Source organism: Panulirus ornatus, chromosome 13, assembly GCF_036320965.1.
Source record: "Panulirus ornatus isolate Po-2019 chromosome 13, ASM3632096v1, whole genome shotgun sequence".
NCBI classification, from domain to species: domain Eukaryota; kingdom Metazoa; phylum Arthropoda; class Malacostraca; order Decapoda; family Palinuridae; genus Panulirus; species Panulirus ornatus.
The window spans coordinates 7247191-7273732 of record NC_092236.1 but is presented as its reverse complement, the minus strand read 5'-3'; the positions used below and the strand labels follow the sequence as shown (position 1 = coordinate 7273732).

Genomic DNA, 26542 nt, shown 5'->3' with positions numbered 1-26542 from the left:
AAGCATTGAGTTTATATTCAGTCTGTAGGTATTTGGTTATGTATAGTAAGTGAAAGGTGATTTGAATACATTTAAACAGGAAAAGTAAGGATATGGGTGAGGCAGATACACTAGCAGTGGGTGTAGATAAAGGTTGTAGGAATGAGAGTAGGAGGGCACTTAGAATAGAAGAAAAGAGAGAGAGTGGAGTACAGTATTCTCCAGGGGTGGATTTTTTTTCTCAAGATACTGAAGGTAGAAGGACAGTATTGTACCTAGATGCAATGTAGTATGCCTAAAAGTATGAAAGTAAAAAAAAAAAGAAGTCAAGAAATTGGATGCATGTAGTGATTGTTTTACCTTTACAGAAATAGTGAAAGATATAAGTACTTTATTCATTTGTTGCTATTGCTCCACTTTTCCTTACCTCAGTGTAGCTTCAGTCATACTTAAGACATTTTTTTGGCTTGATTATCTAGATGTGTGATCAGTGGAAGATAGTGAGATTTATAGGAAAGTTGTGTTCAGGTGTGCTGAGAATAGAGATACCTGATCCTTATTGCTTAAAGTTTGTATTGATTGCACTGAATCATGTTTGATAATTCTCAATTATGCTTTTAGCCACTCAATTGACATAAAACTTTTCTTTTTAGATGGTGTCAGTTCACAGTGAATGGAAGACAAATACCCACAAGTGCATTGAAGGAGCTGTAGATGGAGCTCAGATTGTAATAACTCATGCTCTTTCCCACTTTGATCATGAGGCTCATTTAGATGTGAAATGCACACCAGGTAGGCCTACATGAAATCTTTCTATGCCTTTAAAAAGGCTTTTGTTCACTGGTAATTAGCTTTAGATTTTTGAAGGATGTACAAAGTAGGCCAAGATTGAATCATTTTTTCATTCTTAATAGTTGTATGTACTGGTAGTTTCTTTTTTAATTTTTAGATATTCTTTCATGTGTTCATGTTGAAACTTTATCCGTTGGCATTGGATGATCTAGGAACACTGAATATTTCATTCTGTACGACATCTGATTTGGCCTCTTATAAGATAGAAGTGAATTAATGAAGAAATTTAGTTGGAGACTTCAAGGGCCTAGCAACAACTATTATTATATATTCAGAGACAAAAGGACATCATAAGATGTAGTCAGTTGATTTTTAAGTGATTAACCAGTTTTTTCCTATTTTTTTCTTTTCATTCATACTTGTTTACCATTTCTGAGTGTTAATGAGGTATTGCCAAGAACAAATGATGACAGCCCACATTTGCTCACATCCATTCTCTAGCTGTCATATGCAGTGCACCAAAACCACAAACCCCTGTCCACAACCAGACCCTATAGACCTTTCCATGGTATCCCTCTCCCACTTCACATGCCCTTGTTCAGTCCATTGACAGCTCATCACCACCTGTATGAAACATCATTCCAGTTCATCAGATCCCATGTACACCTATCACCCTTCTGCATATTCAGGCCCTGGGCTACTCAAAATCTTTTTCACTCCATCCTTCAGTCTCAAGTTTGGTCTTCCCTTCTCCTTTTCCACTCCACTTGCAGCACATATATCTTCTTTATCAACCTCTCCTAACTCATTTTCTCCATATGTCAAAACTATTTGAGTCTTACAACACCTAAGTAAAGTAGGGTTAGGTGAGGTGAATCCCATAAGATTCAGAAATGAAGATCCGCACATGTTCACCATCATGATTTTTGCTTTTAGTCTTCTGCCTGCATTTAAAGCTGGCTTGTGGAATGATTGATCACATAGTTGCTTAGTCAACATATGAATTTATGCTTGGTCATTCATGCCCCAGCTGTGTGTAACAGAAGACGATACACTCGGTTAGTAGTCAGTGAAAGTAAGCACATTCTGCTAGACATAGAGCAAGACATGGTAGATATCCAAAGGAATTATACGATAATGACGTGTCTTCATATGGTAGAGTCTTACTTTGGGGACACAGACTCTTCCAGCATTGATACTGTGTATGAAAATGATTGAGTATAGATATACTGGAACGCCATTCAGTATTTGAATGATAAGTGATATCTACTATGTATATCCATAATGAAGAAGTAATGCAACCATATGACAAGTAAAACATGCTAATTTGTAGAACATAGATAAGTCATTTGTAACCACAGCCCTTGTGCCAGGCTACTTCTGAGTTAGGAGGCAGACAGTTTACTGTTATATAAACAGATGCTTCTTGCTCTCAAGTTCTTTCAGTGTCCAACCAAGGATTCTATAGATTGTTGAAAAATTTTATTAAATGTTAACAGAATATATTGATATATTTCCTTTATGGAAGGTTATGCAAGGTTATTAGGTACAGTAGGGGTGAGGGTCAAGTCAATTGGGAGGTGAGTTTGAATGGAGAAAAACTGGAGGAAGTGAAGTGTTTTAGATATCTGGGAGTGGATCTGTCAGCGGATGGAACCATGGAAGCGGAAGTGGATCATAGGGTGGGGGAGGGGGCGAAAATTTTGGGAGCCTTGAAAAATGTGTGGAAGTCGAGAACATTATCTCGGAAAGCAAAAATGGGTATGTTTGAGGGAATAGTGGTTCCAACAATGTTGTATGGTTGCGAGGCGTGGGCTATGGATAGAGATGTGCGCAGGAGGATGGATGTGCTGGAAATGAGATGTTTGAGGACAATGTGTGGTGTGAGGTGGTTTGATCGAGTAAGTAACGTAAGGGTAAGAGAGATGTGTGGAAATAAAAAGAGCGTGGTTGAGAGAGCAGAAGAGGGTGTTTTGAAATGGTTTGGGCACATGGAGAGAATGAGTGAGGAGAGATTGACCAAGAGGATATATGTGTCGGAGGTGGAGGGAACGAGGAGAAGAGGGAGACCAAATTGGAGGTGGAAAGATGGAGTGAAAAAGATTTTGTGTGATCGGGGCCTGAACATGCAGGAGGGTGAAAGGAGGGCAAGAAATAGAGTGAATTGGAGTCATGTGGTATACAGGGGTTGACGTGCTGTCAGTGGATTGAAGCAAGGCATGTGAAGCGTCTGGGGTAAACCATGGAAAGCTGTGTAGGTATGTATATTTGCGTGTGTGGACGTGTATATGTACATGTGTATGGGGGGGGGGGTTGGGCCATTTCTTTCGTCTGTTTCCTTGCGCTACCTCGCAAACGCGGGAGACAGCGACAAAGTATAAAAAAAAAAAAAAAAAAAAAATTTCCTTTATGGTAGAAATTGGACAAATTCTGAAGTGGCTGCACAGATTACCATTATTCAAAATCTAGTTATGTGTTATGGAAGGAACTTATATTTGGTATGTTTAGGTTTAATATTGTTTTCCTTTCTCCTTGGCTTAGATTTGTTAGCAGTTCCATTGTGATGTAGATATCCCTAGAACCGTATCAGATTCGTCCAGTGTAAAGTTCATTTTAGATGTGAAAGCAGGGGAAAGTGAAAATTTAGGGGTCACAGAAAGACTCAGTAATTCTATTTTGTGATTTTTTAAGACACTGGGAAATGATTCTTAGGGTAATATATGCGGACTGTGTGTATTTTTGTGTATATTTCTGTGTATATTTCTGATGTCTGTTCCAATTAGGACTTCCTCAGAGGAGTGGTCATGGCAACAGTGTCTCCATAAATTAAGAACTCCAGTGCCGCTTCTCACCCTTTAGTGCCTCATGTGTAACATGCTACTGGCTGAGGGCAAGTCTGGTGCAGTGTTTGGAGAGGCTTCTATCTAATGACCCTAATGACTACTTCTATCTAATGCTTCTACCTATTGCTTTTACCTAATGTGTCTGCCTAATAGTCTTTCCAAAATGTTCCTAGCTACTAGTTCTATCTACTGCTCCTACCATTTTGGCAAAGGCAGGGCTAGTGCATAGTGCTCACTGCAGGAAAATCTTGAGGTATGGAGAATGAGTTGCATGAGTTAAGTGTTGTCACATGTTACACATGACAAGGAGAGATTGTATGTTTGTGGACAGAATGCCAGTAGTCCACATGTTAGTGAGGCAGAAAGAAAAGACAGCTACCTAGGTCAGAGGAGTGCAACTTGACAACCACTAAAGTGCTGGCTCACTAAGCAGATGTCACTAACCATCCTGGTACCCAGGAAGGTAGTACCGGTAATGTACCTCCCTGGTCATTGGTTTCGTACCAACTACTACCAACAAATATATACATACATTAAATGATTTTAGAAATAAACATATTGGTTTAAAGCCTTCCTCATTTTGTAATAGTATAGACTCTACCTAGATTCAAACGATTCAAGGCTGTCTTCTTTTGTTACCATGGAAAACTATTTACAGTGGTAGGCACTTTGTTTTGGAGAAGAGCTGAATGGATTTGTAGATCAGTTGATACTAAAATAATTGAGGTAGAATTAATATCATTGAAGCAGCCACCATGTTTTTGCTGTCTTGATTTTGAATCTTTGTTTCAGAGTACACCTTGGCTTACCAAACATTGGTAATGGATGCTTTGATGAACCTTTCAAGTTCGTATGAATCATATTTAGACAACTTCCATTCAGCACCACATCTCATCACCAGCGTTACTACATCTGCACATTACATTGCTGCTTTCCTTCTTTATGCAAAAGCAACCTCACATGCAAGCCCAAATATTGAACATGCAGAAAGTGAGTTGAGTTGTTAATTGCTTTTATATAGGATTTTATGTTTCTCTTGTGATAACCAAACTAATTATCAGCATCATGTGTTAGATGTGTTTATTATTTTGGAGTCTTTTTAAAGTTAGAAAAAGTGTATGTCAAAAGTCTTTATTTGTCTTAATTTTCATTAAACGCAGAAGCAACAACTTGGAGAGAGTATTATTGTCATTTTCATTTGTATCCTTTCATCCCAGTTAAACTAGTATGAAGTTTTATACCAAGTCTTTTGTAGAATTTCTTGCAGAAAAACAACACTATGATAAGACTTGATTTTGTACATTGTTTGTTCCACATATGTTTTGCTATCTTTTTTAGATACTTTAGTATCTCTCATTGTAATATCTCATAAAGTTTTTCATGTAATCGTGTCTTGATTTTTTCTAATTCTTCAGTGTGAGAGAAAACATTGCATTTCTAAGTTACATTAACATGAATTTATTTCTTTATGTACCCTTATCATCCCAGTTAAATGAGTGAAGAGTTTTACACCAAGTCTTGTCACTTCTAGAGTCTTATGTGGAAAATAAGGTTTAATTTGTGTTATTTTGTAGTAATTTGTGGTCTGTTTCCATCATAATCAAAATTTTCTCTTATAACCATTAGTCTTGTATTTTTTATTACTTTCCATGAGTGACAGATTTAAAAGTATTGTATAATCAGTGCATAATCTGTATATTTTTTTATCATCTGTAAACCTAAGGTCTAGAGTGAGCCATGTACTTATCATTATTTTTGCAGATCTTGTTGCTGCTCTGGAGGAATTTGCCAGGGCATTTAGTAATACTTTGGAAGGATTCAAAGTAAAGAAGACTTGACAGATGTTCGGGCAGTTAAAGAGCAGTTTGAAAGGTAAAATATTTATTGAGAATTGTTTTAGTTGACAAATTAGACTGAAATTATTGCCAACCTAAGTTATGAAGCTCATATATTTCTCTTCAATTTTTTTCTTTTTTCCTTTTTCTTGCCAGGTTTAAGAAACATTAAGAATTACATAGGAAAACTTGATTTCTAGCCTACATAAACTGGAAGGGCCAGATATATAATTGAGTGTTTTGGAGGCTGAAGACCTCTTTGGTGTCAAGAATCCTGGTTTTATAAACATTAGTTGTAAGAACTTCAGATACTCTGGAAACCAAATTTTCAAATGGTATTTTCAGTGGTAATAAGGCTGCTTTTCAGTAGATTTTCATGATGCCTCAACAGCCAGGTCTAGCTTTTGGTTTCCAAATGATAAACAATTGTAAAGATGTGTTTACTTGACCAACCAAGGCATATGCAAAGAATAGATGTTATAATCAGTTAACTCTTAAGTTTTTGGTATATAACATTTTATTGGATTACATCAAGATTACCGTTTATATCCCTGCAGTTGTTGTTCACTAGTGTCCCTTTGTGAAGACCAAAGCCCTGCATTAGAAGATATGGCTGCTGTGGTACATCGGGAAATGGAAAATATGGAGCTGTCTATCAGAGACGCAGTGGAAAAGTTCACAGCCTTGTTGGAAAATTCCAGGGCTAAGGACACTGGAACACAGCTGGAGGTAAGTAGTACATGAACATGTCTGGGAATGATTAATAAATGGGTTTTGGGAGTGAAGTATATTCACACTTTGGGTTACTTCATTTTATAATGTTTACAGGACTTTTATAGAAGTTCAGTGATTGTAAATGTGTATGTTGGACTCAATATTGATGCTATATAGAAAGGTTTGATTACTTATGGATACCGTACACTGTTTTGTGAGAGTAAAGTAGTGTTTGAAGCTCCCACCACAGAGGTGTTCTCACGTGTTCCTCTGCCTCTGGCTGATAAAATGGTTTTTCATCCCTCAAAACTTACTCTGGAAGGATTAGAATATTAGGCAGGAATGATAGGTAGGCACATTAGGTAGAATTAGTTGTAGTTGGTAGGAACATTAGGTAGGATCCTCTGGAAATACGGCTCTAGAGTTGCCCTCTGCCAGTGGTCTATTAAAGGTGAGGCATTAAAGGCTAGGAAGTGGCAATGAAGTTTGCTAGTTATGGAGACTATTGGGCTGTGGCCACCCCATTGACTGAGCTCCCAGAGGGAATAGGTACCAGGTATAGAGATACATAGATAGTTAGATCGAAAGCTTACTCATGATTTTAAGTGGCTCTGATTTTTAGAATGTATTCTTAAACATCATTCACTTGATTTTTGTCTGTATGAGGTTTGATGCACCTGATTATTCATATTTTCAGGTAAATGCAATGTGATCTTTTTTAAAGTTGAGGTGTTAGTTTATTACCAAATATTGGGCTACAGTTTTTACTGCATTTTGTTTCAACATCTTATTGTCAGATTTGTATTTAGTATCAACTTGCTTGCTTTAACATATCTTTTTAGAAAGTACTGAAACTTGAATGCACCGTAAGATTTTAAGGATAAAATTATATTGAAATGTTGAAGGAATATCTGTTATTGGTAACTGAATATTTTTTTCATTATTGGTCACTGAATATTTTTTTCAGTGAACTAATGAAATTAGCAGTGGTATATAGAATATACATGAATAGAATAAGTATCTAGTCTGCAAAGTGAGAACTATTAAGATAATGTGTTTTCATTGATTCTCAGATGAAGTGTGAAAAGGTGCAGAGCTGCAGTTTAGCTTGTTAAGTTTTTCTCCCAGTGTGTTTGTAGTAGTGTACTAATGATTCCAGGAGTGATATACAGAAAGCCTGGTATTTATATTGAGAGTAGTTTGTGGGTTTCTTGCAATTTTTTCATTATTGTGTTGTATGTGAGGTAGAGAGACTGAGAACCTTGACAGATATCAGTGAAACTGCCAAAACTTTGGTGAGAGTGACCAGCAACTACCCAGAAATATGTCCAAGGGGCCCAAGAAATAAGTTGCCATTTTAAGTCATCCTGTCAACAGCACTGCGTGCCAGTCCAACTTCACTTTGATAGTCAGTTTGTTAGTTCACGTCTTGTCCAGGTTTGATGGTGTTGGATAGTGTAGCTGGCAGTGACTTTGAGGCATGCTGACTCTTACCCCTACATTCTTTTGGTGAATTCACCATCACACCCTTCGGGGATTCCCAATTAGTTATTTTCATCTTGTGAATGGTTACTTTAATCATCAAATATCTTACTTTTCAGTAATAATTTTAACATGCTATGCTTGTAAACTGTTTTTTACCTACAGTTAGTCCTTAATCAGTCATGGGGTTATGGACCAACAGGGTTTAGAAATGATGAAAATTAAAACAAATCATAATGATTTTCTCTTTTAGAAAAAGTATTAAGTGACCAAAGTCACAAAAAGTACATTAGAAATACTCAAAAAGCAAATAGATACCATGTATACTTATACTGTGTTATGGCTTATTAATGCATGAAGAAAAAGAAGATGAGTGAGAAATGAACATACAGTATAATTGTTCACTGTCAGCACAATGAATCCACTTACACTTAGAGAAGGAGATTTATTTTATGTGATGATTTACAATTGGAGACATCAGGAATTGGTGGAGTGGGTGGAAAAGGAGTTGATGTAGACTTCTGAGGCAATGGTAGGATGGGTTGCCATCGTATATACATACATACCTTACTTTTTGGTGAAGAAAGAAGAGACGCTGAAAGCCTTACGTAGGATGAAATGTGGCAAGGTGGCTGTAGTGGATGGTATTGCTGTTGAATTTATCAAGAAAGGGTGTAACTGTGTTGTTGATTGGTTAGTTAGGATTTTCATTGTATGTAATGATAATTGGGAGGTGCCTGAGGATTGGTAGAATACATATATGTTATCACCATATTAATGCAAAGTAGATAAAGGTAAATGTTCAAACTACAGAGATATAAGTTTGTTGAGTGTACCTTGTAATTTTTATGGGAAGGAAGTGATTGAGAGAGCATTAGATTAGGAAATGATAGTGTGGATTCACAAGTGGTAAAAGATGTGTGGATCAGGTGTTTGTTTTAAGGAATTAGTATGAGGAATGCTTAGAAAAATAGATGGATTTGTGTGTAGCATTTATGGACCAGGAAAAGGCATATGATAGGGTTGATAGAGATGCTTTGTGTAAGGTTTTAAGAATATTCAGTGTGGGAAGAAAGCTGCTAGAAGCAATGAGAAGTTTTTATCAAGGATGTCAGGTGTGTGTATGGGTAGGAAGAGAGGAGAGTGAATGATTCTAGGTGAAGGTTGTGGCAGCATTGTATAATGTCCCCATGGTTGCTCAATTTATATATAGATTGGGTGATGAGGGAGGTAATTGCAAATCTTGGAGAGAGGGGCTGGGAAGTGAGTCAATTGTTGTTTGCTGATGATACAGTACTGTGGCAGATTTGAATGAGAAACTGCAGGAGTTGGTGACTGAGTTTTGGAAGAAAGTGTGAAAGGAGAAAGTTGAGAATGAATGTGATAAAAGGAATGTAATGTTATTAGATTAGTTAGGATGTGAGTTTGAATGGAGAAAAACTGGAAGTAGTAAGGGTTTTATAGCCCTGCGAGTGGACATGGCGGTGAATGGAAGCATTGAAGTGGAATGGAGTCATGGGTCGGGGAGGGGGCAAAGGTTCTAGGAACAGTGAAGAATGTGTGGAAAGAGAGAACTTTATTTGGGAGGGCAAAAATGGTTATTTTTGAAGGTATAATCATCCCAATGATGATCTATGGTTGTAAGGCATGGGCTATAAATGAGGATGTGTGAAGAAGGGTGGATGTGTTTGAAAGGAAATGGTTAAGGGGAATATGTGGTGTGAGGTGGTTTGTACTTGTAAATGATAAATGGATAAGTGCAAGGTGTGGCATTAAGAAGAGTGTGGTTTAGAGAGCTAAAGAGAATGTACTGAAATATTGTAGACATATGGAGAGAATGAATAAAGAGAGGTTGACAGAAAAGTTAGATGTGTCAGAAGCAGAGTAAACAAGGAGAAGGTGAAGACCAAATTGGAGATGAAAGGATGGAGTGAAAAGGATCTTTAGTGACTAGGGCCTTAACATGCAGGAGGGTGGAGGACATGCTTGGAATGGAGTGCATGGAATGGCTACATGCAGTCAGTGGATTGAACTAGGGAACATGAAACAACCAGGAGAACCATCAGAAGGTCTGTGTGTCCAGGTTGTGGCTTCAGGGCTTTGGTTTCATTGCATTACACATGACAGCTAGAGAATGGATGTGAATGAGTAAGACCTGTCTTTGTGTGATCATTCATCAGCAAACAGTAACACTCACCTCCCAGTCTTCCCTACCCCTGACAAACCTGTCCCTCTCTGTAAATGCCCTTGCATTCACCTCCATCATCATCCCATCTGTAAGCTAGGGTGTACTTTCCTGCTACTTTAATCCTATTTTTTCATAGACTACCAGGGATCAGTTACATGGGGCATCTGGTTGTAAATGGGTTAGAAATTGTGGCATCTTATTTGCTAGGACCCCAGGATCTTCATCTTTATTTGTTGCTTGTCACTTTATGAAGATTTGGAGGTTTTCTGTGTGTTTTCCAGTAAAGCTGTACTTGGGTAAGTTCAGCCTTTGTGTTCTAGGTTGCACGCTGTTACATAAAGAAGTCACTGTTCTTGAGAATTCTCTTTTCTGTGAGTTGTACATTAACTCAAGGTATACGAGATGGTTATTATAAATTTGTTAGAAACTTAACATCAGATATTTTTTCTTGGCCATTGTTTTTATATTGTGTAGAGAAGTAATGCATGTGTTGTTTATGACTGAAACATTTGAGATTCATGTGTGATAACATAACTAACTTCAAAAGATCTCAGTTTTAAAGGGTAGAGATAGTTTTTATGTACTAAGGCATTGGTTTTACTCTATATTAATGTTGTCCAAAACAATAAAAAGTGAAAAGGTAATAAGTGACGGATTACTTTTGTTACTAGCTTATCAGAATATATGCAGTGTAACCACCATGTTGCTGAGGTGGATTGGTTACCGACATCCACACAAGGAGGAAGTCTTGTAGTATAGTACATAACATTCCTTTTATCTTTTTTTAAGTTTATTTATTTATTATTTATTATACTTTGTCGCTGTCTCCCATGTTACCGAGGTAGCGCAAGGAAACATACAAAAGAATGGCCCATCCCACCCATATACATATGTATATACATACACGTCCACACATGCACATATACATACCTATACATTTCAATGTATGCATATATATACATACACAGACATATACATATATACACATATACATAATTCATACTTGCTGCCTTTACTCATTCCCGTCACCACCCAACCACCCTTGAAATGACACCCCTACATCCCCCCGCACACTCAGTCTCTAGCTGTCATGTATAATGCACTGAAACCACAGCTCCATTTCCACATCCAGGCCCCACAAAACTTTCCATGGTTTACCCCGGACGCTTCACATGCCCTAGTTCAATCCATTGACAGCACATCGACCCCGGTATACCACATCATTCCAATTCACTCTATTCCTTGCATGCCTTTCACCCTTCTGCATGTTCAGGCCCCGATCGCTCAAAATTTTTTTCACTCCATTCCGCCTCCAATTTGGTCTCCCACTTCTTGTTCCCTCCACCTCTGACACATATATCCTCTTTGTCAGTCTTTCCTCTCTCATTCTCTCCATGTGACCAAACATTTCAATACATTCTCTTCTGCTCTCTCAGCCGCACTCTTTTTATTACCACACATCTCTCTTATCCTTTCATCATTTACTCGATCAAACCACCTCACACCATATATTGTTCTCAAGCATCTCATTTCCAACACATCCACCCTCCTCTGCACAACTCTATCTATAGTCCATGCCTCGCATCCATATAATTTTGTTGGAACCACTATTCCTTCAGACATACCCTTTTTCTGCTTTCCGAGATAATGTTCTCGCCTTCCACACATTCTTCATTGCTCCCAGAACTCTCACCCCTTCCCCCACCCTGTGACTCACTTCCGCTTCCATGGTTCCATCCACTGCCAAATCCACTCCCAGATATCTAAAGCATTTCACTTCCTTCAGTTTTTCTCCATTCAAACTTACCTCCCAGTTGATTTGTCCCTCAACCCTACTGTACCTAATAACCTTGCTCTTATTCACATTTACTCTCAGCTTTCTTCTTTCACAAACTTTACCAAACTGAGTCGCCAGCTTCTGCAGTTCCTCACCCGAATCAACCACCAGCTGTATATTTACAGACATACAACTGTTACAAGGGAAAAGGGAATAGTAGAAAGAGTGTATTTTTGGGTTTGTGTTAAAGGCTACCCATATTTGTAACAGGATACAATATGTAGTATCTTTCCTTGACACCCTTGTCCTCTTGCATCACATAGTCAGGATTTGAAGACATTGCAGACCTAGGAAAGAGGTTGCAGAATACCTGTACAACAAGATGTAAAGATACATTGCACAGTAGAGTCACTCTGAATTGCACACTGTTGTAGTACAATTTGGGATATTCTACAACTAAGATGACACATAAATGATTATTTTTGATTTAATGGTATAGGAAGAAAATTTTATAGGGAAATTGAATAAGTTTCATTGGATCAGCTCAGCCCAAGTGGATCACATTAAGGTTTAGGCAAAAAGCCAGATAGCCTTTTATTGCGTCATGGTCATAACACTTGCACAGTTGTGAATTTTATGGTGTCACTTAAGCATTCATATTCCTACTGTTCTGAGTAGATTGCCATCCTTATTCAGTGTTTTTCAAAAGCAAGTTGATGTTCATTTATTGACCAGCCTATAGGAAGGAAGGAACAGCTGAGTGTATACTAAATTCCGCTAAATTGAAAGCTAAAATAGCTTATGCAGTTACAAGGGAAGGGAAGGGAAGCTGCTTGCCATGGTAAGGTAGCCAAAGCAGCCAAAAAGTGGCTCTGTGATTGCACCCAAAGACAGTCCCCTGAAGTATATGGCAAAGGTGATATAGGGAAAATATGACCTGAGCATGACTCACTTGGTAAAGAAAGACTAGGAAACAAATTCGCTTGCTAAAAACATTGTGACTTGCAAAGGGTAAGAGAAAGTAAATGGAATTAGAAGTCTGTTGTTGGTAAACAAATCTTGATCATGAGGACCTATCACAGAAAACCACAGTTGATGGGAACGACTCTTATCATTTCTTTCCCCCAATAAAAAGTAATCATATGAAGCGTCTGGGGTGAACCATGGAAAGCTGTGTAGGTATGTATATTTGCGTGTGTGGACGTTTGTATATACATGTGTATGGGGGTGGGTTGGGCCATTTCTTTCGTCTGTTTCCTTGCGCTACCTCGCAAACGCGGGAGACAGCGACAAAGCAAAAAAAAAAAAAAAAAAAAATGAAAGAAAATTCTGGTTGTTGAAGAGAAAGTTCATTGAAAGTTGTAGAAGGAGAAAGAAAGGGTGCATTGGAAAGACAGGCCAAAGGCTGTCATTAATGTGAATTTACCTTGCCTACTGTCTGATATCCGTTTGGAAGAAATTTTGCATTGAATATTGTTAAAGCTCGGGTATCCTCACTGCTTTGATTTTTCCATATTTTCCTTTTGATTTTGTACTTTGTATTAACAACGTACTTCTATCATAGGTTTGTTAGTGTGCATGAGTGTTTTGTGATTGTGACTTTTAACAGAATTGTTTCTTTATCTAACAAGCATTTTATTCCCAGAACTAAAGTTCTGTATATTTTATGGAGTAACAGCAAGAAATTATACAAAATTTATTTTGATATTCAGTCTATAGATGATAATTTCTGTAAATTTAAGTGCCCCTGGATTGATTGTAATACCCATATTTTTTTATATTTTTCAAATAGCAGAAAACATAAGAACACTTAAGTGATTACATTGTTTCTGTTATTTTCCATAGGTGAATGAAAGCATCTTGGGACTTGCAGTGATCTGATGGCAGCAGTGCGGTTACTAGTCCAGAGGGCAGCAGAGCTTCAGAAAGAAATAGTAGCTGCCGGGAAAGGAGGGGCCTCTCCTCGAGAGTTTTACAAACGTAATCACCGTTGGACAGAGGGCCTACTCTCTGGTGCTAAAACCGTTGCAATTGCATGTCAAGCTCTTATGTAAGATTAAAATTTTTTCTTTGTTGAACATATTTGTTGAAAGGGATAGATAGAGATATAACTGTAGTCACTGGCTTCATTTTGCATTTGAAAGTTTATTCACATTTAGTTTGAAACAGAATTTTTGTTTTTTGTTATCTAGAAATGAAAATGTTAGGCATATGGGGTTGAGTGGCTCACTTTTATGAAAATTTTATTTAGGTTGGAAACAGAAAGAAGTTCTTTATGTTGCAAATTGACCAATATGTATATGCTGAGGACGTATGATGTGTGGTGAAATGTCATCACAACTATGAGCACTGTATGGGTCAAGGCCTTTTAGTAATGTGTTACAGTCTTTTTTAGGTATCTAAAAACTTTCTAAAATCTCTGCACTCCAGCTCTCTGGTGGTGGGGCTAGTTTCTTCCACTGTGAAAACACTTTTGCCCTTGTCATTCAGTTCTACACATACTCTTACATCATCCTTTACTATTATTCACTCAGAATCCCCTATCCTGATTAGCTGCTCTTTAACTATCAGTTGATTTCTGATGTGTTTATGGAGAAGTCTTGGATTATTTCGTGCCTTTTCCGTTATATTTTTTCAAAATTTCTTTGTTCTTCATTTCTTATCCTGTTTCCTGCTCTCCTATACCTTGCAAAAGCTGGCTGGCTGGAGTGTCGCCTGTATCTTCACCACTGCACAGCTCAAAACTCCTTTAATTTCAACATCTTTTATCAAACCATTCTTCTTTCTCTCATAACATTCCCCTTAGAGATGCCGATGTTCCTACTCTTACATTGTAGATTTCACAGAACCCCCTCACTCCAGTGCCTTGGTTCTTGGCTAATGAACTCCATTTCCTTATCTATTTTACTATAGAAATTAAGGGTTAGGGAAAATGAGTTGGTAAACAGAGAAGAGGTAGTAAAAGCTTTGCGGAAGATGAAAGCCGGCAAGGCAGCAGGTTTGGATGGTATTGCAGTGGAATTTATTAAAAAAGGGGGTGACTGTATTGTTGACTGGTTGGTAAGGTTATTTAATGTATGTATGACTCATGGTGAGGTGCCTGAGGATTGGCGGAATGCGTGCATAGTGCCATTGTACAAAGGCAAAGGGGAATAAGAGTGAGTGCTCAAATTACAGAGGTATAAGTTTGTTGAGTATTCCTGGCAAATTATATGGGAGGGTATTGATTGAGAGGGTGAAGGCATGTACAGAGCATCAGATTGGGGAAGAGCAGTGTGGTTTCAGAAGTGGTAGATGATGTGTGGATCAGGTGTTTGCTTTGAAGAATGTATGTGAGAAATACTTAGAAAAGCAAATGGATTTATATGTAGCATTTATGGATCTGGAGAAGGCATATGATAGAGTTGATAGAGATGCTCTGTGGAAGGTATTAAGAATATATGGTGTGGGAGGCAAGTTGTTAGAAGCAGTGAAAAGTTTTTATCGAGGATGTAAGGCATGTGTACGTGTAGGAAGAGAGGAAAGTGATTGGTTCTCAGTGAATGTAGGTTTGCGGCAGGGGTGTGTGATGTCTCCATGGTTGTTTAATTTGTTTATGGATGGGGTTGTTAGGGAGGTGAATGCAAGAGTTTTGGAAAGAGGGGCAAGTATGAAGTCTGTTGGGGATGAGAGAGCTTGGGAAGTGAGTCAGTTGTTGTTTGCTGATGATACAGCGCTGGTGGCTGATTCATGTGAGAAACTGCAGAAGCTGGTGACTGAGTTTGGTAAAGTGTGTGAAAGAAGAAAGTTAAGAGTAAATGTGAATAAGAGCAAGGTTATTAGGTACAGTAGGGTTGAGGGTCAATTCAATTGGGAGGTGAGTTTGAATGGAGAAAAACTGGAGGAAGTGAAGTGTTTTAGATATCTGGGAGTGGATCTGGCAGCGGATGGAACCATGGAAGCGGAAGTGGATCATAGGGTGGGGGAGGGGGCGAAAATTCTGGGAGCCTTGAAGAATGTGTGGAAGTCGAGAACATTATCTCGGAAAGCAAAAATGGGTATGTTTGAAGGAATAGTGGTTCCAACAATGTTGTATGGTTGCGAGGCGTGGACTATGGATAGAGTTGTGCGCAGGAGGATGGATGTGCTGGAAATGAGATGTTTGAGGACAATGTGTGGTGTGAGGTGGTTTGATCGAGTAAGTAACGTAAGGGTAAGAGAGATGTGTGGAAATAAAAAGAGCGTGGTTGAGAGAGCAGAAGAGGGTGTTTTGAAATGGTTTGGTCACATGGAGAGAATGAGTGAGGAAAGATTGACCAAGAGGATATATGTGTCGGAGGTGGAGGGAACGAGGAGAAGAGGGAGACCAAATTGGAGGTGGAAAGATGGAGTGAAAAAGATTTTGTGTGATTGGGGCCTGAACATGCAGGAGGGTGAAAGGAGGGCAAAGAATAGGGTGAATTGGAGCGATGTGGTATACCGGGGTTGACGTGCTGTCAGTGGATTGAATCAAGGCATGTGTATGGGGGTGGGTTGGGCCATTTCTTTCGTCTGTTTCCTTGCGCTACCTCGCAAACGCGGGAGACAGCGAAAAGAAAGAAAAAAAAAAATATTATATATATATAGGGATGGTGGTGGGGACACACAAGCAGTCAGCTCTCATGAGCTGAAACCACACTAATACCCATAGAAGAGGGAAAGTGAACCAACACTGGGGCGTAGGGCAAGGTGGTCAAGTTTGGATGTTATTCTGGGACAGTTTATAAGTCAGATCGCTTTCGACTCAACTCTGTCAAGTAAACATACAGAGCTGGAACAGATATAGATGTGAGAGAAGTATTTCATACAGGGCTGAATTAATCTTTTTTATAAACAGAACAACTGTTTGGAAGAGAAGAAGTTTCAACATGTAGACAGGACACCCAGTTTCTTAGAGGCAGACTTAACTGTTCCTGTAATGTGGGGTTTCCAAGAAAGAGTGGATGTTACAGTAATACTAAGTATGTTCATTGAGTCAAGAGGTGGAATTACAGAACAGTCAAAGGAGAGACAAGAGTTAGGAGGAGTTTCAACAGAGAGATGGGTCAAAATTGGTTCTTGGATGAATTAACAAGATTTTGTCTACCCTACTGAGATATCCGGTTCAAGTCTGAGTTTATTGAGGAAGCTATGTTAAGACAAGATGCAAATCAAGTGAGAGAAGAGGGAGCAGAATTGAAGAATGTGGATGAATGCAGTGTTGACTCGTCAGCATATGAGTACATTGGATTATTTGTGGAGAGGAAATCATTGGAAAAAAGGAGAAAAACTGTAGGGGACAGAACAGAACCTTAAGGGACACCACTGTTGATGGAAGAAAGGGGGAGGCTGATCCATCAACAACCACAGATATAGATCAGCCAGAGAATAAGCTAGATATAGAGGAGCAAAGTGAGGGAGGGAAGCCAAAAGAGAGGAGCTTAGAGATGATACCCCAAAGCCCCTACCCTGTCAAAATCCTTGGATATGTCAAAGGTAACTGTACATGACTTCCCAGAATCCTTTAGGGATGATGACCAGACATTAGTAAGATATGAAAGAATATCAACAGTGGATCTCACCCTGGGGAAACCATATTGGTGACCAGAGAGAATACTGTGATTTTCGAGGTGTTTAAGGATATGGGAGTTAAGGAGGGATTCAGAGGCTTTGAAAATGGTAGATGTCAAAGCAGTAGGATGATGGTTAGAGGGGTCAGAACGGTCACCTTTCTTAGGGATGGAATGTTTCAATGCATGCTTCCAAGGAGAAGGAAAAGTTGTGGTTTTTAAACAGAAACAGAACAGACGAGCAAGCACAGGTGCACATTCGGAGGCACACTCTTTCAGTATGCAAGGATGGATGCCATCAGGACCATAAGCCGTGCTTATATCCAGAGAAAGAAGCATTTTTCAGACAGTCTGAAAAGAGATTATGGGGAAGGGGCATAGGATTATTAAGAGAAGCATTAAGGGGCAAAGGAATGTTAGAGTCATCTAAGGTGGGGTTAGAGGAGAAATGGGAACCAAAGAGAGTTGCTTTTTGTACAGGAGAGACAGCTCTAGTACCATCAGAGTGGAAAAGTGAAGGGAAGGTAGAGCGACAGAAGTTGTTAGAGATGCCCTTAGCTAAAGACCAGAAAAACCTATCTGCTGATGATACAATCCTGGTGGCTGATTCATCTGATGAACTACAGAAGTTGGTGACTGAGTTTGGAAAAGTATGTGAAAGGAGAAAGTTGAGAGTGAATGTGAATAAGAGCAAGATTATTAGGTTCAGCAGGGTTGAGGGACAGGTTAATTGGGATGTAAGTTTGAACAGAGAAAGGTTGGAGGAAGTAAAGTGTTTTATATGTATGGGAGTGGACTTGGCAGTAAATGGGACCATGGAAGCGGAGAGGGAGAGGGGGCGAAGGTTCTGGGAGCAGTAAAGAATGTGTGGAAGGAGAGGATGTTATTTCAGAGAGCAGAAATGGGTAAGTTTGAAGGAAAAGTAGTCTCAACAATATTATGTGGTTGCAAGGCATGGTCTGTTGATAGGGTTGTATGGAGGAGGGTGGATGTGTTGGAAATTAAATATTTGAGGACAGTATGTGGTATGAAGTGGTTTGATTAAGTAATGAAAGGGTAAGAGTGTGGTTGAGAGAGCAGAAGAGGGTGTGTTGAAATGGTTTAGACAGAGACAATGAGTGAGGAAAGGTTGACAAAGAGGATATATGTATGAGAGGTGGAGAGAACAAGAAGCAGGAGACCAAATTGGAGGTAGAAGGATGGAGTGAAAAAGATTTTGAGTGATCGGGGCCTTGAACATGTAGGAAGATAAGAGGCGTGCCAGGAATAGAGTGACCTGGAATGATGTGGTATCCTGGGATCGACATACTGTCAGTGCATTGAGCCAGGGCATGTGAAACGTCTTGGATAATTTATGGAAAGGTCTGTAGGGCCTGGATGTGGATAGGGAGCTGTGGTTTTGATTCAATGCATATGACAGCTAGAGACTGAGTATATACAAATGTGGCCTTTTTTTCTGTTTTCCTGGCACTACCTTGCTGAAGTGGGGGGCAGTGATGCTGTTTCCTGTGGGGCAAGGTGGCATCGGGAATGGATTGAAGGCAAGCAAGTATGAATATGTACATGTGTATATGTCTGTGTATGTATATGTTGATATGTATGTGTATGTATATGTACGAATTTGGGCGTTTATGTATACATATATGTATATGTGTGTATTTGAGTGGATGGGTGATTCTTCGTCTGTTTCCTGGCACCACCTTGCTGATGCGGGAAACTGATCAAGTATAATGAATGATAAAAAGAAATATGTATGTACATGTGAAATTTATGCACAAGTCACTCCAACCGTCATTTTAATACACAGGACAGCAGCTGATCAAGTTGTCACTGGTAAGGGCAAATTTGAAGAAGTGATTGTCGCCTCTCGGGAGATTGCTGCATCCTCGATGCAACTGGTAATGGCTTCAAGGGTGAAAGCTGACAAATCTAGTGAGAAATTAGCTAATCTTAATTCAGCAGCTAAAACAATATCTACACTGACAGGCACAGTGGTTGCAACTGCTGAGAACTGCCGTGATAAAGTTGCAATGGCCAGTAAGTTACTTTCTGATATGGTTTCATTTTTGTTGTGTAATATGCAAGCATGGAATTATTAACACTCAAAGAGTTTTTATGTTTAAGCAAAAACTGAAGTCCACTTATGATTGAAGTACAGCTGTATGGTCATTTTTTTATTTATTTATTAAACTATTAACAGAAATTCATATGAGGAAAGCCAAAGAACTTACAATAAACCCTCGATTTAACAGACTAATGGGGAAAGTAATGTCCGTTAATGCCAAAAGTCTGTTAAGTCAAATGTAACGTATGGGCCATCTTTTAAAACAATATACAATGATACAGTATACAGGCTACATGCTTTCTTTTAACTACTCTATCACTTGATGCTATTTTGAATTGTAAGGATTGCAATATTATCTAATAAATAAAGTCACAATTCTCTGTATGCAACCTGACCGCACGATAGCTTGAGGCAGACTGAGACCAAAGCAAAGCAAATCTACCCCATGCTATCAAAAGCAAGTGCAATATGAAATGTGCATTTTTTTTTTTTATTATTATTAATTAATGTGTTATTATTTGCCTGGTCCATTAAATCTGAAATGTGCTATATTGGGGTTGATTAAATTGAGGGTTTATTGTAGTTATATATAGGAAATTTGGAGAATGATAAGCAAATAGGAGCCTCTGAAAACACTGCACTAGAGTTGCCCTCTGCCAGTGGCCTGTTAAGTGTGAGGCACTAAAGGCTAAGAAGCAGCACTGGAGTTCAACAGTTGTGGAGACTTGCTATGGCCACCCTATTGAGGAAGTTCCCAAAGGAAGCAAGTGTCAGAGTTATTGATAGATAGGTAGGTAAGTACACAGATGAGTATCTTTTTCAGAAGGATGGGAGGGAGTAAATTAAATGTGATTTGAATCACTGGGATAGAATCTGGGGCTGGTACCCTCTGCCTCCCTCTACAGATGCAATTACCTTCTGCCCCACTCCATGGGCCTGGGGCTCGGTAACTCCTGCTTTGCTCCCCAAACCTGAGGCTGCTTCCTCCAGTATCCATGAAAGTATACATTTATAACTTCTTCAACTTTTCTTGGCCTACTCTACTCATTTGTGGCCACTTTTATTCTGATATGTAACTCTCCTCATCCATCTTATTCATATGTTATGTTATGCTCACTCGGGTTATGAAGTATGTATTTGCTGAGATATTTTTACAGCTCACTCACTCAGAAGATAGTTTTGGCATTCAGTATTGTACAGTACCAGTGTAAACATATAGTAAAACAGTCCCCACCTCTTTTCTGTATCACTGTCTTTGCATCTCATTATCAAAGTGATTTCTTTTTGTTTAAGAATTTTACTTTTTTATGTTCTACCATTATTTTGAAAGTCTCTTTTGATAGGGTAGTGTTTTTCCATTTCTTTTGAATTTTTTTCTCTCGGTACATCTCTTTCCAAGTACAACTCGGTGGTGATCCTTTAGTTATCTCGGATTATCCCAATATTTGTATGATTTTATCTATTTGTCTGTTACGTATGTGGATAAACATGAATATGAATTTGTTATTATAACCTATTTGTAATTGTTACTTTTCAGGTACTCTGGACTTCTCAAAACTTAGTTTGCATCATACTAAAAGGATGGAGATGGAAACTCTTGTAAAGGTGTTGGAAACAGAGAAGCAGCTTGATGTTGAACGGTCCAAACTATCAGAGCTACGTAAACATCACTATCGGCTTGCTGGGGAGGTAGAAGGTTGGGAGGAGGGGGTGAGTATTGAGAAATGCTGCAAATCTTGCATCGAATAGATATAGTCGTATTGGCTGTGAATGCTTATGAAAGCAGTACCATGGGAAATGGTACTGAAATAAGAATTATTTGGTCATTATGGTATTAATTGTCCATGGAAGCATGCTATGGGCAGAAGAGGACTCTCACTTATATTATAGTTTTTCCTCTTTTAAATCCATTTGTTAGTCTGCCTCACCTCTGTCATTTCTTGTAGCTTACTTTGCTTTCATGTTACACATTCACCACAAACTTTACGTGCATTTTGACTTATAGTACCTGCAGATGGTACATACTTTTTTTCATACGTATTCGCCATTTCCTGTGTTAGCGAGGTAGACTTAAGAACAGAGGACTGAGTGATAGAGAGAAAATCCTCACTTTCCTCCCCTCTCTGTTCCCTCTTTTGGAAAAGTAAAAACTGGAGGTGAGAATTTCCAGCCCGCTGCTCCCTCTCGTTTTAGCCTCCTTCTGTGATATACAGGGAATATGTGGAAAGTATTCTTTCTCTCCTATCCCCAACTTGCAGAATTCTCCAGGAAATGTCCCAAATGTTCCTCGTACTGTAACACCTAAAGTTGAGACAATAGGTGATAGGCAAAATTTTTAGTTTATGACACCCTCTCTTGCAAGTAGAGTTATGGACCTGGAGAAAGCATATGATAGGATTGAATAAGTTGCTTTCTTGAAGTTGTTTTAAATACCTGGATTAAATGGAAATTTTCTTAATAAAGTCAAGATTTAACCCTGAGAATAAGGCATGTGTTCAAGTCAGAAGGGAGGATGATGAGAGGTTTCTGGAAAGGATGAGTCTTTATTAAAGATGCATGATGTCACCATGGCTGTTTAACATGTTTATGGATGGGATATCTTTCCTAAACTGTGGCTGCTTGTAGATATGCTCAGTGAAAAGTCGTTGAGCATAGTCTAATTAAAGAACTTCTTATTCCACATGAGTCTATCCTTTCTTTGCCATTTATTGTTTTACAGCCTTGAAGCTGCAGGAGCCCCTAGGGGAGTGATTGTAGGAACATTTATTATGATAATGAAAAAATATGTAATTAATAAAAATAATGATAATGGATGGGATAGTGAGGGAGGTACATGTTTGGGTTTACAGTATGCTGGGGGTAGGTGGGCATGGTGTTTGCAGATGCAGCTTTGGTTGCACACTTAGTAGTGAAATTTTGGAAGCTGGTAACAAAATGAAATGTCTTTCATACCAGAGATTGGTTTTGGCAGCAATGAGACTGTAGGAATTGAAGTGAAACCTAGAATTGAAGAGTGGCCTGAGGTCCCAAGTGCATAAGGAATGTGTGGAAATCTTGTCTGTAAGAAAAATTATAAGTATGATAATCCTGACAGAGTTGTGTGGATGTAAGTATTAAGACATAAAACACAAAAGAAAGGTAGAGGATCTTATTGGATATGAAATGCCTGAGGACAGTACATTGTTTGGTGTCAAATGATCTTATGGCACACATGGATATCAGCTCTTACTGATACACATGGAACTGAATATAATTCACAGTAAAGTGGTTTAAAGGATCTGTATCTCAGAAATGGAGGAAGATAGGGGGAAGGATAGACCAAGAAGATGGAAAGCTAGAATGAAGGGACCTTTTGAGAATTAAGGCATGAACATGTGAACTCCTTTTTTTTTCTTTTTTTTTTTTTGACATCCTTGACTTTTACAGTATTCCTTTCGTTTTATGAAAAACAAAAAACTGAAAACTTTTTGATTTTGTAGTGTAATTACTTTTGTGCTAGTCACCCAGTATTTTGATGACATACATAGGTTAGGATGAGCATTAGTCAAGATTGCTTTCTTTAGAAATTGGTCTGTATAGAAACTTGGTGGGTTTGCATACTTACATGCAAGTACTTTTGCCAAGACTTTACTAAATGGTAGAACTAGCAAGTTTTGCTTGCTGTGGGAAAATCTAGAGTTATGAAGAACGAGTCATAAGAATGGCATGTTATCAAGCCTTATAAGTGAGATAGAGAGTGGCTGTTTGTGGATTGAATACCAGCAGCCCATGTGTGTTAGTGCGACAGAAAGAAAAGACAGCAACATGGGTCAAATGAATGAAACTTGACATTTACTGAAGTGCTGGCTCACTTCATAGTCATCAAAAGCCCTCCAAATGCCCAGGAATGGTTAGGTTAGGATGAGCATTTGCCAGTATTGCTCTCTCTAACCCTTTCAGTGCTAAAAGCAAGTACATCTGCTTTGACATTCATAACCATATGACTCAGCAAACAGGTTTACCCAATTGCAAGTGGTAAAAGCCTTGCATTAGATGAAGTATGGCAAAGCAGCTGGGGTGGATGGGATTGCAGATGAATTTCTGAAGATAGGATGACTGTTTTGTTGAATGATTGATTAGGATTTTCACCACATCAGAGAGACAGTTTATAGATGGAATAGTTGATAATTGGATCAGAGAACTCTAAACATTTTACTGATGTAAGATATAAGCAGGGAATTAGATTCATGTTTTAAGAGTTTTATGTTAATACAATTTATGGATGTCTCAATCTAGATATTTTATGAAGAGAATATGCTTCTCTTTTCCTTAGTTTAGAATACTGAATTCTCTTTAGCTGTCAGTGCTGGTCAGTTAAGTGACCTCCATTGCCCAGACTAATCATTTGCTGTATGATTAGCCACATGCACTGCAGGGTAACTCATGGGTTCACTTTCACTCAACCCACGTTTCTTGCTTGGACATTTAATTATCAGCTTAAAGGTAGAGGCAGATATCCTAAATGAGCTGACACCACCTGATGGTGGCTAGAATCAGGATGGCAACATTTGCTTTGCATTGGATTTTTGTTATTAAGGTTCATTACTAAATCATCAGCAGGGAAGATATATATGTTTTAGATATTATATGTTTTAGATGATTTTCAACCTCATTATGACTCACATTAAACATTGTTCACTGTCATTCATGTGTTGGAGAGCCTTCCTGTGCTTTCCTTCACATTTAGATTTCCCGCTGTAAGTCTGTCAGATCTGTATATTTCTCTGTGTGCGTCTTTTTGCAAGTGCTTGCTGTACATTTAACTCTAGGAATATAACTCAGACAATGAAAATTCTGCTTGTGAATTTTACAAGAATGCAGTTGATTTTAGAATTGTGTTCTGATTACTTATCATTGGATTATAATTTTTTGCACCTTCTCTTTCCAGGAGATGAGCTGAATTCATCATTAGTGATGTCAACCCCCCTTACATGGGCTGTTAAGCAATAATCATATATCTCAGATGCAACAGATTCACAACTTTTTACACAGTTGTCATTAATGCATCATTTTGAATCTGTTCATCAGTTTCTTATATGCTTGTTCTCACATGGTCATTTTTCTTTTAATTATTTCCTTATGTTCAGAAATATGTACTGCAGCCTTCTTTACAGTTTTAGCCTCTTAATTACACCATTTCATTCCCTCTCACCATCAGCTCAATCAGCCTTCAACTCTTTCCAGTTCATTTCTTTTAGCTTTTACTTTACTGACCAAACAACTGGTCTCCTGTGTTGGCATCAGTGCATTAGAGTGGGCTTCATCATGCATTACGTTATAGGTGCCAGATACATTTCTTAGCACCCCAGCCTGTCACTCTGTTTTTACTCTTATATTCTAGTGTTCATTCTCCATCATGTGAAACACTTGAATTTTTTGAAAAATATCTACCAAGTCTTTTTCCTCTTCCAAGCTTGTAGGAGAGTTTGTGCCATACTTTTGTCATACAACTGCTCATTTCCAGCATTGATCTTGATTTTTGATAACCGTTTATATTTGTATGAAAATAAGTTCTGTCTGCAGACAAAACCTGATTGTACAGTTATATTTTACACTTGATTTTGCTTGTTTTAACATAACCACTTGATTTTCTCATGTTGATACGAAGGTCTCTCTCCTTTGAAACTTGTATTCAAGCTTTTTATAAATTCTCCTCAGAAGTTTTATTTGCTTATAGCATATAAGTATGGACTAGCTGCCTCTCAGTGCTCCCAGTTTGACTTCTATAACTTTTTGTATGAGTCAATTCTATCTCCTCTTTATAACTATATACAGTATATTGATAAAAACATAAAATCAGAGAAGTTCACTTCGTTAGTCAGATTGACATATGCTGCATACATGTGCTTTCTTCCCCATCCCTTCATAAGAAAAGTCTAGTCTACACAGATGCAACTTTACAAATCCATGTTTCTTATTTTGTACTGACTCATAAAAGTTCCCCAGTCCTATTACATTTGCTTCATCATAAATTTTTCTTCCCTCTTGTGACAAATATGATTTCTGTGTATATCATGCTCTCATTTGTTGTAGTGTTTTCCCCTTAATGTAGAATGTATCCATAGGCGTGGGATACTACTTCATAAGATATCAGTAATGGAAACCATTAATGTGTGCATCATCTAAGGTCAATGAGAATAACAGAGCTGACAAATCTGGTCATTCATTGTAAGTTGATTTAAAGGATTAGACAGTCACTGAGTTAGATTTGCTTCTTAACTTTATATCAATGACGTGCAATACAGTATTGTTAATGTCACATGGAACTACTGTGAAACTTGGTTGTTAAATGCATTTTATTAAGGTTATTTGATATCATTTACTTAAGGTGTTAAGTTAAATGATATGATTATATAAAGGGATGAGAATTTATAAGAAATCTTCAGTATGTATATTTCATATCTGTAGAAAGCTATTGGTGGTTTCACTGATGAAATCTGTGTTCAGAGGCACAGTCATTTAAGAGTAAATGATATGATAAAGGCATATTAAAGCTTTATTTAGATCAGGTTATTTTAATGGAGGTCAAATGGGTGTGATAGAGACCAGGTATAACATCATTCATGAAGCCAAGCTAGTGTGATGGAGACCAAATGTTGATACAATAAGCAAAATTAGTGTTAGCTTGCAGATAGCCAAGCTAGTATACAATATGTTGGAAACCCCATTACACTGAAGAAAGTCAAGCTGAAGTTACAGAGCCCAAAGTAACTTGCAGGAAGACAAACTAGTATAGTGGACACTAAATTTGTGTGGAGGAAGCTGAGTAAAGGTAAATAAATTTTTTTTAGCTGAATCCAAGCTTGTGTGAGGAATATCAGTCAGTGCTATAGAGGTGAAATTTAAGTGATTGAGGCCAGGCTACTGTGATAGAAACCAAGATATCAGGATGGATACTGAGCTAATGTGATAGATACTGTGTGTGACAGTGGCCTAATTGGCATATAGAAGACCAGACTTCTGTGATTAAGATGTTAGGTATAATGGACACTAGTATGATATGCAGGCTTGCTCTGTACCTCAGTTTCATATCTCCTTGAGCCAGAGTCTGTTTTTTTTTTGTGTGTGTGTGTGTGCTTTACATGCATATCCAAAAATCTTTTTTCAGCATTTTGTAAGAGGTCTCATATAAGTCAAGCTTATGCTGTTTGTAGATTTCTGCCGTAGATATGTGGTGCAAGTGAAGTTTATATGCTGAGATCTGATATTTAAGGCATGGTCATATAGGGAATTAGTCTGGAGCAGAGACATGAAGATAAAT

General features: G+C 38.2%; 1 protein-coding gene across 1 annotated transcript in view; it reads left to right on the top strand.

Moving 5' to 3' along the window:
• Nucleotides 1-25786, top strand: part of LOC139752714 (huntingtin-interacting protein 1-like) — a 65051-nt gene extending 39265 nt beyond the window's left edge. The window contains 9 exon segments of the mRNA XM_071668540.1: nucleotides 633-771; nucleotides 4407-4604; nucleotides 5376-5417; nucleotides 5420-5486; nucleotides 6007-6182; nucleotides 13456-13660; nucleotides 18985-19214; nucleotides 20780-20952; nucleotides 24170-25786. Of these exon segments, the coding sequence (XP_071524641.1) occupies nucleotides 633-771; nucleotides 4407-4604; nucleotides 5376-5417; nucleotides 5420-5486; nucleotides 6007-6182; nucleotides 13456-13660; nucleotides 18985-19214; nucleotides 20780-20952; nucleotides 24170-24181 (1242 nt within the window). The 3' untranslated portion in view covers nucleotides 24182-25786.
• Nucleotides 25787-26542: the final 756 nt, after the last annotated feature.